This window comes from Argentina silus, assembly GCF_951799395.1.
Source record: "Argentina silus genome assembly, chromosome: 20".
Lineage (NCBI taxonomy): Eukaryota > Metazoa > Chordata > Actinopteri > Argentiniformes > Argentinidae > Argentina > Argentina silus.
Genome location: NC_139674.1, coordinates 10,535,509 through 10,551,038, shown reverse-complemented (window position 1 = coordinate 10,551,038; position 15,530 = coordinate 10,535,509). Strand labels below are relative to the sequence as shown.

General features: G+C 46.0%; 1 protein-coding gene across 3 annotated transcripts in view; it reads right to left on the bottom strand.

Annotated features, from left to right (window-relative positions):
• Positions 1-7,566: 7,566 nt before the first annotated feature.
• Positions 7,567-15,530, bottom strand: part of sema3aa (sema domain, immunoglobulin domain (Ig), short basic domain, secreted, (semaphorin) 3Aa) — a gene marked incomplete at its 5' end in the record, with an annotated part of 31,988 nt that continues 24,024 nt past the window's right edge. Inside the window, 9 exons of one of the 3 annotated variants that reach the window (XM_083692108.1) lie at positions 7,567-10,264; positions 10,607-10,999; positions 11,561-11,706; positions 11,881-11,948; positions 13,798-13,955; positions 14,206-14,247; positions 14,334-14,425; positions 14,720-14,939; positions 15,287-15,431. In XM_083692108.1, coding sequence (XP_083548234.1) covers positions 10,175-10,264; positions 10,607-10,999; positions 11,561-11,706; positions 11,881-11,948; positions 13,798-13,955; positions 14,206-14,247; positions 14,334-14,425; positions 14,720-14,939; positions 15,287-15,431 — 1,354 coding nt within the window. In that variant the 3' untranslated portion in view covers positions 7,567-10,174. Of the gene's footprint in view, positions 11,000-11,560; positions 11,707-11,880; positions 11,949-13,797; positions 13,956-14,205; positions 14,248-14,333; positions 14,426-14,719; positions 14,940-15,286; positions 15,432-15,530 lie in introns of all 3 variants that reach the window. The other 2 variants (XM_083692109.1, XM_083692107.1) reach the window with 2 other exon arrangements.

Here is a 15,530-nt window from a genome sequence, read left to right as displayed (position 1 = left end):
TCTCCTCCTCACTTCGTCTCAAAATGCCCTGCCATTGGAGGAGAACATTGGAGGGTTCCTCCCTTTGACATTCTCGTCCAATGCGTTTTGAAAAGGAAGCGAGGAGGGAGGATGAGAGGAAATAGGGGAACGACTATTGAGACACAGTGTTAGAAACTCAGTGAGCAAGCTCTTGCTCTCCCTTGGTTTCATTCTGACTCCCTGCTTGATTGATTTCGAGCTGTGCATTTAATCAGAAGCTCCTCTTGCAAATTTGAAAAGCAATAAAATATTTAAACATATCTGCTGATTGTGTCGCCAGTCTCCGTTTCCATTGGATGGATAACTGTGTGGATGGCCTCAGTAGTGTCTTGTGGAGGATGTACACAAAACATTGTTATCATGAAAAAGAACAGCATTAGACGCAATGCTATGTGAAGACCATGCATCCACAACACACAGTCCTAGATACACCTCTCCATACCCTTTTAAATCGCATGATATCCCACTCGTCGCCTGCCCTCCCACATCCTGAGAATGGAGGTAATCCTGTATTTAGACGAGGCGAACCGCTTCAAATCAGTGGGTATGATATTAAAGACCGTCCGCTGTGCTTTACATCAGCGAGACGCACCGTAATGTGACAGCAAGTGCTTATTCACGGCTTAAGAAGCTCCGGGCTGGATGTGTCCTCTGCCACAGCCAGCTTTGGGCTCTCTGTCCCTGGGTAACAGCAGTGGAGAGCACCCCTAACCGGACACGAGGGAGCTGAAGAGTCATCGGTGTGACGAATATGCTCCCTGCGCTGTTTTTTGTTGTTGTGGTGTGTGTTGATGTCATCATATAGGACATGTCCTATAGACTATAGCTGCAGTCATTGTATTTAGCACAGGTTTAGGATTTGGTTTGGTCATCTCCAAGAGCAAAGTGAAAGCCTAGAGCGTTTTTTAGAATTGTAAACACCGTAAACCCCTCCCTCTTCCTGGCCTCTCTTTCACCCTCCCCTCCCCTCCCCCTCCTCGCTGTCTCTCTCCCCCTACTCCTCTCTCTCTCTCTCTCTACTTCCTCCCTCCCTCCTTCCCTTTTCTCCTATACACCTCCATCTCTCCCCTCACTCTCACTTCTGGTTTCTTTCTCTTCACCATCCTCCCTCCCAAGCTTCCTTTGCTCCCTCCCTCCCTCCCTCCCTCCCTCCCTCCCTCCTTCCATTCCTCCCTCCCCTGGCTGTAGCTGTGTGTAGACAGAGGTGTGTTTTGGGTGCTGGGTGCTGTCTCGAGTGATGAATGATTGTGCTGTACAGAGAGCCTTCCACAACACTGGGGCTGACCAGTGAAGCATGCTCTGTTGGCCTCTACTCTCTGGAGCGGAAGCAGCCCATACGCTCTCTCTCTCTCTCTCACACACACACACACACACACACACATACACGGGCATAGAGGCATATGCAAACACACATATTTATATCAAGATAAATGGACACACTCTCTCACACAGAGAAACACACCCTCTCCACCCAACAACAGCTACAACACTGGTCTGTCCACTAAACAAACACAGAGACCAACATGTGTGTCATATGTATTCTGTGTTGTGTTGTGTTTACAGTGTATTTCTTCCACCATCTACATTTCTACTGTGTGTGTGTGTGTGTGTGTGTGTGTGTGTGTGTGTGTGTGTGTGTGTGTGTGTGTGTGTGTGTGTTTATCCCGAGTGTGCCGAATGTGTTGGTAAGCCGGTGCAGAATGTAATTGAATCCCGTAACCAGATCACGCACACACTGTGCTCCGTTCATTAAATTTGAATACCTACCCGAGGAGGGCAAATATGTGAGCAAGGCCTTCGTTATGGCGATCAGCAGGTGCTCACAGGGAATCTATTATCTATCTGAACAATCTACTGCAAAAACAGATCCTGAAAGATTTATTTTACAATACCCTTCCAGTATAGCACCAGCAGGGCCCTAGGTTTAGGTATTTCCCCCACTGAAAAAAAGTAGTTGTTCTATTCAATTCAGCTCTCAGGGAAGTCCCACGCATCAGCCTAGGCAGTTTCAAGACTAATCCCTTCTACAATGCAGAAACAGGTGGTACTGTAGACTCAGAAAGTTAGTTTCATGAAAGAAAGAGAGTGAGTCACGTACCTTTAACTCCGGAGTGTGTGTGAGAGTGTGTACACAGTATAGTATCCACTCTGTGTGTCCTCCCGGTGTCTGCGTACACAGGTTTCCTCAGTAGCGCTACCCCCTGTGAGCGATGTTTAATTTGTGGAATATTAGTCCTGATCCTTTTCCATCCCTATTAGCAGCCTTCACACTCCTAATTCTGCCCTTAACGCCAATTTCTCTTGACCGCTGACCAGTGAGACGCGCTGGACTAAAAATACTCTTAAAGGGACAGTGTACATCCTTACGTTCTCTTGCCCGCCTTTCTCTTGCTCTTTCTCTCTCTCTCTCTCTCTCTCTCTCTCTCTCTCTCTCTCTCTCTCTCTCTCTCTCAGACACACCCACACACATCCACACACACACACACACACACGCTCTGAAGACAACCCCTCCTAATCCTCTTTCCCCTGAAAGATAGGCCAATCACAAGCTGTACTGAACGAAAAACACTGGGGTTGGGGTCAGCTTGTGGGTTGAAATTAAACCAACTCCCTGAACTGATTGAATTGGAATGGAATTGAACCCAAATCTTCCCAGAAACAAATCATTCTATCAGTGCATACGCCGACAGTAGGTAGCAGCAAACACCTTGAACCCTTTCTTTGTGAGTGCTGCTGCCAACTGTCTGAGGCAGTTTAAATCAGAGACTCAACACAAAAGCAGACAGCCTCAGAGTTACATAACCGTCTCTAAGCTCTTTGTTCCCTGCGCTCTCCATACCGCCAGACAGCTGTAAAGAGCTGCGTTTTGGTGGAGTTGAAGAGATAAAGTGGCCCATAGACACTGATCTAAGGCCGGTGTTGTGTTCTCAGTCCAATGATTACGGTTAGGATACAGGGTGGGGTTAAGCTGATCCTAGATCTGTGTCTTTGAGCAATTCGTCATGTACCAGGGGGTGTTTTGTTTTGATGAACAGCTAATTGTGGTGAAGGACATGTGGTACCGGTAGTCCTCTGGCTTGTGCTCTAATAGGATTTACCATTAGGCCCTCCTCCTTTTTCTCCAAACCCCTCCCCTTTCCTCTTCCCGATCCCGCCTCCATAGGCTGTCTGAGATTAGAGTAGGAAGACGCTGCCTCTTGACACTGATCTAAGGTCAGTTTTGTGTGGAGAGTGTGAAGGGTTTAGGTTTAGGTCAGAGGGTGAGTTGATCATGGATCTGTGCTGGAACAGAAGCCTGTACACCCTGTCGCTCCCAGGACCAGGAGTGATAGAGGGATAGACAAAGAGATAGATAAAGAGATAGATAAAGAAAAATATAGAGATAAAGACAGAGACAGAGACAAATTAAGAAGGGAACACATAGAAAGAGAGAGAGACATAGCGTGAAAATGACAGAGAGAGAGAGAGAGAGAGAGAGAGAGAGAGAGAGAGAGACATAGCGTGAAAATGACAGAGACAGAGACAGAGAGAGAGAGACAGAGAGAGAGAGAGAGGGAGAGAGAGAGAGAGAGAGAGAGAGAGAGTGTGGGGGGGGCTTTCCCTTATTCAAACTCTCACATCAGTAGGGAATCCCTAGCAACACCTGTTGTTAGGGTGGCGCGTCACAGGTGGTGATGTGATTGTAACGAGGTCCAAAAAAGAACAGATTAGAGGGGGTGGAGAGACAGTGATTAGCTGGACGTGTCACTGAGGAGTCACACTGAAGGACACACACACACACACACACACTTATGCATTTAAATGTACATTTCAATTCAATTATTGCAAATGCAGAATTCATTTTCAATTCTTTCTCAATAAACTGAAAACCTCAACTCTGCACTCCCATGTCCCTTCACCTTACCCAGCATACATCTGGCTCCCACTAAAGAGGGTGACGAAAGAGACACTATTGATCATCCCATAAATCCTGACATAGCAATCAGTAGCTTCTGAATCATACCCTCAATGGCAGTTTATGAGGTGTGTGTGTGTGTGTGTGTGTGTGTGTGTGTGTGTGTGTGTGTGTGTGTGTGTGTGTGTGTGTGTGTGCGTGTGCATGTGTGTGTGTCTGAATACTGTTAGTAGCTAACAACCACCAGATAGCAACTGTGAGCTGTCTGTTAATGATGTTAGGGTTAGGGTTAAAATGTCCGCCATGACTCACTTTGTGAGTGAGGTGATCAGCAGAGAGTCCCCTCAAGGCTTAGATGTTGCCATGGCTTCTGTGGACCCCTGCCCCTGCTCACCTGGGAGGTTTTCATTATGGGATGTGTATTTGTGTGAAGGCTGGAAATCTCATGTCATAATGAGTGATTTGTGTGTGTGTGTGTGTGTGTGTGTGAGTCTTGGAAATAGAGAGAAGGGGGTTCAAACTGGTACAGATGTTTGGAGAGTAGGGGGAGTATGTAAGTACGGAGGGCGGAGTGGTGGAGATGAATACATTATAGGAGAAAGAGAGAATGAATGCGAGAGAGAGAGAGAGAGAGAGAGAGAGAAAGAGAGCAAGAGAGGGAGAAAGAAACAGAGAGAGAAAAAGAGAGAGAGAAAGAGAAAGAGAAAGAAAGAGAAAGAGAAAGAGAAAGAGACAGCGAGAGAGAGAGAGAGAAAGAGAGAGAGAGAGAGCTGTCTGCTCTGTCATCGTCTTGCCGTTGACCTGAATATCCTCTCCTTGCCCACAGAGTTGATTTCCCAGAATCCCTTGGGCCTGCTGCTGAGGATTGAGTGAGTCAGAACATCTGAGGAGACCACTTCTGGAGTCGTGAGGAGACTGGAACGCATGCACGCACGCATGCACACACACACATTCAACAAACAAATACACACACACATTCAACAAACAAATACACACACACATTCTGGGGGCCTGATGAATATGTAACACATACTCAGAAGTACTGGCGGCGTGGGGCTGTCTATTGGCTAATTTGTTTTGTGGTAAATGAAGGTAGTTGGATTTTCATTAGATGACTCACTGCTACAGTAAGTCACTTTTAGGCACACACACACACACACACACACACACACACACACACACACACACACACACACACACACACACACACACACACACACACACACACACACACACACACACACACACAAAAGAGTGTTGATGATGGACTTTCAAAGGGGATCCTTTCCACAGTATGGGGATCAGTGCGCCATCTAGTGGAAAGCACAAGACATGCAAAATGACTTGTGCATATGATATAAGCTATTCTAGGTCATCTTACACACTGCACCATAACATGAGAAACTCGTGGCTAACTAAAACATGCCGTATCATCCTATTTATTTTGACTAAAGAATGTAGTATACATACATACATACATACATACTGTATCGCACTATATTCTTTCTCTCTCTCAAACACACACACACACACACACACACACACACACACAAATATGAGACATGCAACCACCTCTTCTTTGCCATGGTAACAATGTCTCCATCGTCTCCTGTGCTGAATTCCTGCCTACCAGCTGTTCAAGCCGTGTCTCGGCTGCGATACATAAATATCACAAACAACAGAATGCCATGAGAAATTATGCATGTTTAATATGCAGAGACGTAAATATGCATGTTGGAATGTTCCATGCAGCAGGGGGACGCCCTTGACTTGAGGAATCTAGGAGAATCTCAATAGTCTGAGTTTGTTTTCTCATCTCCTCTCTTCTCATCTCCTCTCCTCTCCTCTCTGTTCTCTTCTCATCTCCTCTCTTCTCTTCTATTGATAGCTTTTGCTATTCAAGTATTTCCTCCAGAAACTATTTTTGAAACTAAAATCTTCTCATTTAAAAGAAACAACAAATGTGTCAAGCCTCCAATGGCCAAGATGCTTGATCAATACTTGATCCAAGTCTACAGCACGGTACCAGGGTTTACCATGGTTTACAGCACGGTACCTGGGTTTACCATGGTCTACAGCACGGTACCTGGGTTTACCATGGTCTACAGCACGGTACCTGGGTTTACCATGGTTTACAGCACGGTACCTGGGTTTACCATGGTCTACAGCACGGTACCAGGGTTTGGAGACTCTGGCACTCTATATGAAGGAAAGAAAACAAGAACAGTAAGCTTCAATAGCACCCCAAGGCAGTTACTGTAGTGCCGGTCACACATTAAACTACATGTAATATAAAATCTGTATTAAAATGAAAGTATATATTTTTAAAGTTGTCTTAGATCACACCATTCTACATGCACACACACACACACACACACACACACACACACACACACATACACACATACGCATGTCCGCTCACACACTTTGCTCATGTGCACTCGGGTCAGTAGCCATGGTAACCGGCCCAGTGAATTCACAACACGTTTGTGACACTTGAGGCATGGGAACATGATTGCGCTGCTCTCATGAGTTAGGCTGCCATTTACACACACACTCTGAAGAGAGAGAGAGAGAGAGAGAGAGAGAGAGAGAGAGAGAGAGAGAGAGAGAGAGAGAGAGAGAGCGAGAGAGAGGGAGAGAGAGAGAGAAAGAGAGAGGGAGGGAGGGAGGGAGAGAGAGAATGTGTGTGTGTGAACTTGCACATTATGACTTACCACACACACGTTGTACACAGATGAATACTTGCTGTCCATTGCAACGCAGAACAAATAAACAAACCATTGCTTCATATGTTGTTCTATACAGGAAGAGAGAATGGCATTCACCAAAAGGCCTTCAGTGTTTTGTATTGGATGTCATCTCTATGTCTGAAGACAAGCAAATGAAGTTCATTTGTAGTACTACTAATATCAACATTTAATAAATAAATTTATTGTACAAATGAAGCATGTCTTATTTTCCAATACTAATATAATTATAATCTTTTGGAATATATGAAGCATATGGAACAGATCACTGCTGTAAAGTCATCCCACTGGAGCCCATGTATGTGGACTAATATTGTCACACCTGATGCCCACAATGTGATTCTGTACATAGTGTACCTTTGATGCAGACTTGGGTTCAAATAGTATTTCAAATTTCAAATACTTAGCTGTGCTTGATTGAATTTGCCTGGCAAAATGGAACCAGTGGAATCCCAAAAGAGCATACCTTGCACACCAGGCAGACTCAAGCAAACATTCAAAATATTTGAACATTTTCAAATACTACTTTGACTCAGGTCTGCTTTAAACTGAAGTAATGAGTCAAGTATTCTTCCATGGATTGGCCCCTCTGCTCTCTTGTGTAGAATACACTACATTCATTATTGTTATTGGATTGTATTGTGTTCCTCAGAAATTACACAATCGATGTTTACAGTGCAGTTCATTGATTTTGCAGTGAGCAAATGCCTAGCTTAATTTAATTTCCAATGGTCCCATATGTCCCCCCACTACGATCTCTTCAAAACAAAATCGCACAAAAATGTCTTAGAATATCACTAAACACGTGTCACACATGCAAGTGTTAACCCACCCACATCCACATCTGTCATAGCATAAATAACCAGAAATGAGGTAGATTGAAAAGACAACAAGGCTAGGTTTTACAGGAAATGTTTATTTAGACAACTGAACGCATGCCAGAAGGAACCATGTTACAGCAGTGGTATCTCTCCTTTCTCTGTCCGCTCCACACTCCCTACAGGAGAGAACGTAGAGAAACCGCCAACCTCCGAATGTCAGGAAAACCGTACTATCTGCTGTGCTTTATTGCACTGACACATTGATCTCTCTTGCTGTATACTATAGGGGGTGGGGGGGGGACACATTATTGTATGAAAAGATTAAGGGTCTCAATACAAGTTTGGGCGGAGTACTTGTAAATGTTGGCATCTTTGTTTTTGGCAAAAGGAAGAATTATTCACACCTCTTCCACTTTGCCTATAGGACTTTTACCTCTCACACAAAACATTTAAGAGACAATAGAAAAAAGATGCACTTAGGTAGCATTCACATGCAGTACGACTTCAGCATCTTTTCCTCAGACTAGTTTTATCGTTTTTCTGTACTATTTCTTACATAGAAATTCACAGCTAATGTTTTCAGTTTTGGGTATTATCTTACATACAATGAATGAATGAATGAATGAATGAATGAATGAAATAATGTAAGATTGGATGGTTTTCAAAGAAAAAGAAAGAAACCTACATGGCCTACATATAAAATCACCCGTTACGAAAGGCAAAAGGGACAGAAACCTAACAAACCTACAAAGCAGGAAATGAGAAAACTTGTGCTTATCATCGTCAAGGTCTCTCTCTGGACTAGGATAAATGACACAACCCCCTCCTACTCACACGCTCATACCTAGTTCACCGTCATAACACGAGTCCCGTAAAAAAGGGAGTCCTTGACAGAGGAACTACTAACCCAGTTGGTCCATCAATGTTACTCAACAATAGTGTAGCCATTATTTCTTGATTATCGATGAGCCAAAATAGCATAATATCAAAAATAAATGCAACCCTTTCACAAAACAATGAGCAATAAATAAGAATCAAGTGGTGTCCTGGTTGTACAGTATATATGTACATACACAAAGAGTAGTTTTGTTGTATATACTGTATGTACACAAACATTTGGCAGCCTGCTTTCCAGACTGATCAGTAACATAGCCTATAAGACTGGAAGTACACAGCCCACAAACTCCAGAAAAGAGCATCGAAACTAAATAACTTAAACAGAAACTTTGGACACAGAAAGATAAGTAAGGGATTTTACTTTGTGTTGCGCCAAAAATGGATGCAGTGGTTTATAGGAGGGAGAGAAGTCGAGTATCTCAAATAAAAATGAAAATTAAACCGTTTTTTTTTTTTTTTTTTAGATAGGGCTCCTTTAAAATAAAAAATAGAAAATCTAAGTACATAGCAAAGTAACCGGCAAGAAATAGCTTATTCAAATCATGAACATAGATCAACAACAACATGCACAATGCCTTTCAAGCCTTGGGGAGGAGAAGCTTGACTTTGCTGCACAGACCACAGGCTATTGTGGATGTTTTATACCTAATAATGCTGTTATTTGACTATAAACAATGTTGAGGGCATTAACGTTGACCACCAACTGGTCAATATGCCCCCGTTTCATCAGTTGACCTTTTGACATTGGACAGTTCAGCTATATACAAGCCCAAAATGCTCATGGGAATCATTGCGAATCGAATCAGTTCGATAGTTCGAACAACTCGATCCTCAAAACTGTGTTGGAGTCTCCCAATGTGATCCAATGCAGTTCACTCTTTGAAAGGGACAGCATGTTTCTTTATGGATTGATGTTGTAGTTTGCAACTTGTAGCTGTACTGTGGTATGGACAACTGACTCTCCCTCCCCTTAATGTTCTCCATTCTGTGTATAATCCATGTAGTGTAGCCAGCATTGACTTTGTTATCATGCTCATATGTCATAAGGGATAGTTGCAGTAATGGACATTCCCATTCCCACTGAATAAGTCACCGTTCCTTCCAAAATGTCCTTATATCCAATTGATGTGCCATTCTGCAAAGACATTGTAGAAGTGTGTGTGCATATGGAACATGTAACATCTTCACTGAAAATGAATGCTTCCAATCCCCGTCCAAGTTATATAAGGAAGTAGCGTATGTACAGGAGGTCTATGTGTCCGCCAGGCAACTCTGTTCCCGCTGCTCCACGGGCCTGGACTATGCAGTTCCTCATGTTACACCAGTGGGTAATACAGTATCTTACTCCTGGGCCACTATATCCACATGATAAGCATTTACAGTACGCGTAAGGTTCCAGTTTAGAGTCCTGTTTTGTAGAAATCTTCACAGGGTATTTGCAGTGTGTGTGTGTGTGTGTCTGTGTGTGTGTTCGTATGAGCGTCTTTAAGTGTCTCTGTCTGTGTGTGTGTGTGTGTGTGTGCGTGTGTGCGCGTGTGTGTGTGTGTGTGTGTGTGTGTGTGTGTGTGCGTGTGTGTGTGTGTGTGCGTGTGTGTGTGTGTGTGTGTGTGTGTGTGTGTGTGTGTGTGTGTGCGTGTGCACATGTCTATGTTGCTGTTGGAGTGTAATATCTGTGCTTATGTCGATGCAGTATGAGTGTACACTATGTCCTTATATGTTTATGGGTACATGGTGAGTCTGTATTTGAGTGTACAGAATGAGTGTGTATGTGTCTTTGTGCCGTGGTGGTCTCAGACACTCCGTGGGGGTCTCTGCTGCTCGTGGGTCCTCCTGTTGCGACCCTTCTTATTCTCCTGCAGCCGTCTCCACTTGGCCGTGTGCTGGGGGCCACCTCGGGCCCCGCCTGCCCCTTGGACCCCCTGCCCCCCCTGGCCGTTTTGGCCCTTCTGGGGGTTTTGGCCATTCGGCGTGGCCTGAGAGTTCTGGGCCTTCTGGTTGTTTTTGGGGGCCTGGGCGTTGAGCGTACCCTGGTTGGGCTGACTCCTCTGGGGGTTCTGACTCCTGGGGGTGCCCTCAACTCCCTGGGTCCCCTGGAGCTTCTGTGCACCCTGGGCAATCTGCACCGGCGGAGGGCTGCCCTGCTGTCTCTGGGCGTTAGGGCCGCTGAGAGGAACCTTGGGCTTCTGAGCCGAGCTGGGACCCCCGCTGTCAGGCCTAGGGACACTTTGGGGGTTGCTGGGGGCTTTCTGGCGCCGCTGTTTGCGCTCCTTCCTCCACACACGCTCACAGAACTCCTCCACGCTGTTCAGGTCCGGGTGGTCCAGGAGGGAGAGGAAGTCCCGGTACCAGAGCTTGTGCTTGGGAGATTGGCCGGTTACACCAGCTGCACCACTGGGCCCACCTGCGCCACTAAACCCGCCAGCTGCACCACCAGGCCCAGTAGGTAGCAGCTCCCCCAGCTTGTGCGTAGGGATGACCTGGAGGTTGAGGCGGAGCAGGGGTTGGATGAAGCCGTGCTCCACGGCGCTGCAGTGGTAGACACCAGAGTCGCTGTGGGTGAGGCTGCGGATGAGCAGGCCCTGCTCAGTACGAATCACCCTCTCCTCTACCTTGATCTGAGGGATAGAGAACGGGAGGGAGGGACAGAGAGAGGGAGAGATCCGGAGAGAGAGAGAGAGAGAGAGAGAGAGGGGTAAGGAAAGAGGGAGAGATAATGGGGGGGGGGAGAGAGCAAGAGGGAGGGAGAAAGAGAAAGAGAAAGAAAAAACGATAAACATTAGCAGGTGAAAGCAGCTATCTCGTTCCTAATAGTGAACCAGTCCTCAGAGTTCGTTTTAATGAGACCCAGATTACGAATGATCCGCATTTATGAATAATTACCGCTATCTATGAAGTACTTTCTGAATAGGTTACCATTTATAATTGTACATCTAGTTCATGGAAGATATGAATTCCCACAACATACATTAAGTTTTTTAATGAACATGTTGAAGATTAAAGGTTAATACAAAAAATTAATGTAGGATTAAGAGAACATTGTAATGGAGATAGCCTAGCCTGACACCTAAAGACTGGTGTTAGCGCCCACGCTAATGCCTAGGCTTAAGCTCAGTGGTCTAACACAGTGGGGTGGAGAGTGACCCGGGGTTGGAACCCGGTCAGTTACAGATATACACCTCGTGTTTGCGCTCCTCGCCGGGCCTCTGGAGCTGCCAGTAGATGAGGGCTCTCTGGGACTTGGGGCTGCACTCCAGGAACATGCTGCTGTTCTCCACCCCGTACACACTCCTGTCCTCCACGCTGCTCAGACCGTCGATGTCATCTATACACACACACACACACACACACACACACGCAGACGGAAGGTTGTGTTAAGAGACACAACGTGACCAATGTGTGTGTGTGTGAGTTTGAGAGTGAGTGTGTGTTTAGATCTGTGTGTGTGTGTGTGTGTGTGTGTGTGTGTGTGTGTGTGTGTGTGTGTATCGTTGCATACCATGATGCTGTAGGTCAGAGCACTGGGACAGTGGATCTCCATTCCTGATGTCCTGACGTCTTGTCCTCCTGTAGAAAGACGACAGAAAGAAAACACAAAACGTTGGATGAACAGTTCCTGAGTGACACACAATTCAATCATGTTTAGAATCAGAATTTAAAACTCGATATAGGTTGGTCAGGTAACTCCCTCTTGCTCTTATGATTTGGACTCCACTTGATTTGCCGTGTCCACTGGCATGAAATCAGCGTGGTTTCTCTATGTACTTTGTTGTTTCAACCACTAGAGGGCAATGTTCACTCATTCTATGGCCCGCATCATGAACAGAGCAGAGCAGAACAGAGCTGTTTATTTTACCATTAGTCTTCAGTTAAGTCTACCACATTGCGTGGGTGGAAGAAACAACCCCCCCCCCACCCCACCCCCCCAAAAAAACAAAAAAACTGGCACATTTCAAAATGTAAACCTGCTCTTCAATGAAATGTGTGATTCATAGTCTAGCGACATTTCATGAGGTACATTATGAAACACATATTGTCCGGGCCTTGAAATTCCTCGTAAAAAAAAAAAAAGGCCACTTGATGTCCTTTCGACTTGAAAGGCCCCTCAGTCAGTGCTTGAGTCATGTTTTAGGCAGGTTTTTACTGCTGCGCTGTGGCATTTTCACAGCCGAGCTTTACTGGCTAACTGCAAACATGCCTCCCATGTTCCTTGGTTCTTTGGTTCATGGCCGTAGTCATATTCTCTGACATGTGCAGTAAAAATCAAAGGGGTAGAGAGGAGAGCTATGCCAGAGGTGCTGCAGATCTCCTGGCTGTCAGTGGGGTTGCTTTAACCAGAGAGGACATTTTAAAAGAGAGTTTGGAGAGGGGAGACAATGAAGTGGTTGTAGTGAGTCCAGATGGAGGGGATGGAGTACGGAGTGGGACTGCAGGTTGGGTATGGAGATTCATACTTCGTAGTGGATGGTCGGCCCGCACGCACACACACACACGCGCACACGCGCACACACACACACACACACACACACACACACACACACACACACACACACACACACACACACACACACACACACACACACACACACACACACAGGGTCCTCTGCTCTTTTGCTCTCTGCTTTTCCTTGAAGATTTCCTCGGCCAGCATTCCTGTCTTTGGCTGTCTGAGCACGTGCGAGGCCGTCTGGTTCTCATTTCAGGGCTGGAGGGAAAATATTTGGAGAGGAGGACCGGAGTGGAGAGCAGCGCCCCAACCAGCCAGAGCCCTGACCAAGGGTGTGCCACCCCTGCCCTGCCCACTGGCCTACTTCTAGGTCCCAGCTAGTGTGAGCCGGGCTGGGGGGAAGGCTGGAGCAGGGAGGGGGAGGTGGGTGGATGGATGTAGCCTAGCTGTAGTGGTCAGGCTAATCCTACTGGGTGTAGGAGAGGGTAATTTGAGGGTGAGGGGTGAAGCGGTCAGACGACTCTTGTTGGGTATAATTTTGTGTGTGTGTGTGTGTGTGTGTGTGTGTGTGTGTGTGTGTGTGTGTGTGTGTGTGTGTGTGTGTGTGTCTGGCTATGTGGTGTTTTTTTTTATACTTCTTGGCCGTAGGGGGAAGCGGTCACAACACTGCTACTGGCTATGACTGTGTGTGGGGGCGCATGTTTTACCTCTTGGCTCTGGAATGCAGAAATCATAGTGCTTGTTGCCACTGTGTGTGTTTTTGGGTGTATGTATGTGAAAGCATGAGAGTGTGGGTGTGGGAGTCTGTACATGTGTGTTTGGGATATGTGTGTGTGTGTGTGTGTGTGTGTGTATGTGTGTGTGTGTGTGTGTGTGTGTGTGTGTCTGTGTGTGTATGTGTGTGTATGTGTGTGTGTGTGTGTGTGTGTGTGTGTGTGTGTGTGTGTGTGTGTGTGTGCGCGCTCCTACCTCTTCGCAGTAGGGAAGTAGCGGGAACACTCGGTCCCGTCCCAGGCGCAGTAAGGGTCCCTAGCCAGACAGCACTCAGCGCACGCCTTGCCGTACACCTCGCAGCGGTGCAAAGGCATCTGGGATACGCCCAGAGCTGAACCTAGGTACAATTGTTGCTGTTGGAGTGAGAAAGAAAAAATTACACAGCGGTCGACATGGCTGAACACTAATACCAATGTATATGTTAACACCTGTCATGTTATTCTGGATTTTGATAATGTTTAGTTGATTTCAGTTTGTGTTTGTGCTTCTTCCACAGGAATTTCTCCCTATCTACCATTTTGTTGAATCACTAAATGAATAATCTATTTTACAATAACAATAACAATCTATTGATCCAGCTGTTGAATTAGATTGAGTTCTAACCTGTTTGGTGGAAAGCTCCATGGCAGTGATGGGGGTGGGCTCCTGCAGAAAGACATGAAGAGACATATTATTATCATTCTGAATAGGATAAACACCCTCCTCCTTTAGCTCCATTTTCTTGACCGTACCCTGAACACGGTCATCTCCTCCAGGACCACCTCCTCCAGGTCATGCCAGCTCTCCCTGGGGATGGTCACCACCTTCAGGACCGTGCCCAGGTCTAGAGTATGAGAAAAAAACAACCACGTTAGCCATTAGCTAGCATTTAGTTGTTAGCACAGCGTGTGTTGACTCTTAAACAGTACACATGCCATTTTAAAGCTGGCAAATTATTTGCTTTTCACTCACACTATTTACCTCCTTCACTGTTGAAGACACGTCAGACATTAAGGGCTAGTTCCTTCAGTAAGGAAGGGCTATTTGCATCTTCATGACTGGATCATCACATGATGTATTTGTCTTATTTCCAGCATACAGGAACATATAAAGAGAAGTAGGAGAGTATCATATTGACCTGTGCCAATGAACATGACGTCGTACTGTCCGTCCTCGGCCTCCACTTTGTCCACTACCAGCTGGGAGAACTGGTACTCCACGTCAGTCCTCACCACGATGGGGCGCCCCCCGATGGGGTGCACAGGGTTGTACATGGCCGGGTGGCCCCTGGCAAAGGTGATGACATCATCAGGCAGGTCCTTGGTCGAGTCGAAACCCCCAAAGGTTTTGCTGGGGCACTGGGGAGGACAAGGCGCCACAGAGGTAAGAAATCGTAGCATATAATGATTTTCTTTGGTTCTCTTAACTTCTGAAATTGCTGATGTTGTGGCCTGTATATAAATTGAATATCATTTTGGGTTTGTGTCAAAAGTATCTGTATAGCCACCACTTTATCAGTTATGAACTGCTATAACTTGTCCCAAGTATCAGTATAGTAATTTAGAATCAGTTGTGAATGTCTATAACTCACCATAGGATCATATGTCAAATACAAGAGGCAGTACAGTATATCTTGGTGCAATCAACTTAGCTACGAAATATTCATTTTAAGCTGTCTTAAACCCAAGTCTATGTAGTGACTCACCGTGCCTGGGCGGGGGTACGGCACCCTTCCTTGGAAGGGCACCCACTGGTAGGTGGGTCCATCTCTGTGAGCATAGGGGCCCAGGAAGACCCTCCTAATGTCAGCCATGCTGTACATACACACTGCTGAGCCTTTGAAGATGTTACTGTGGAGAGAGAAAGGGAAGGAGAGAGGGAGGAGGAAGGGAAGATAGAGAAAGGAGAGGAGGGGAGGAGAGAGAGAAGGGAGAGGGAGGAAGAGAGAG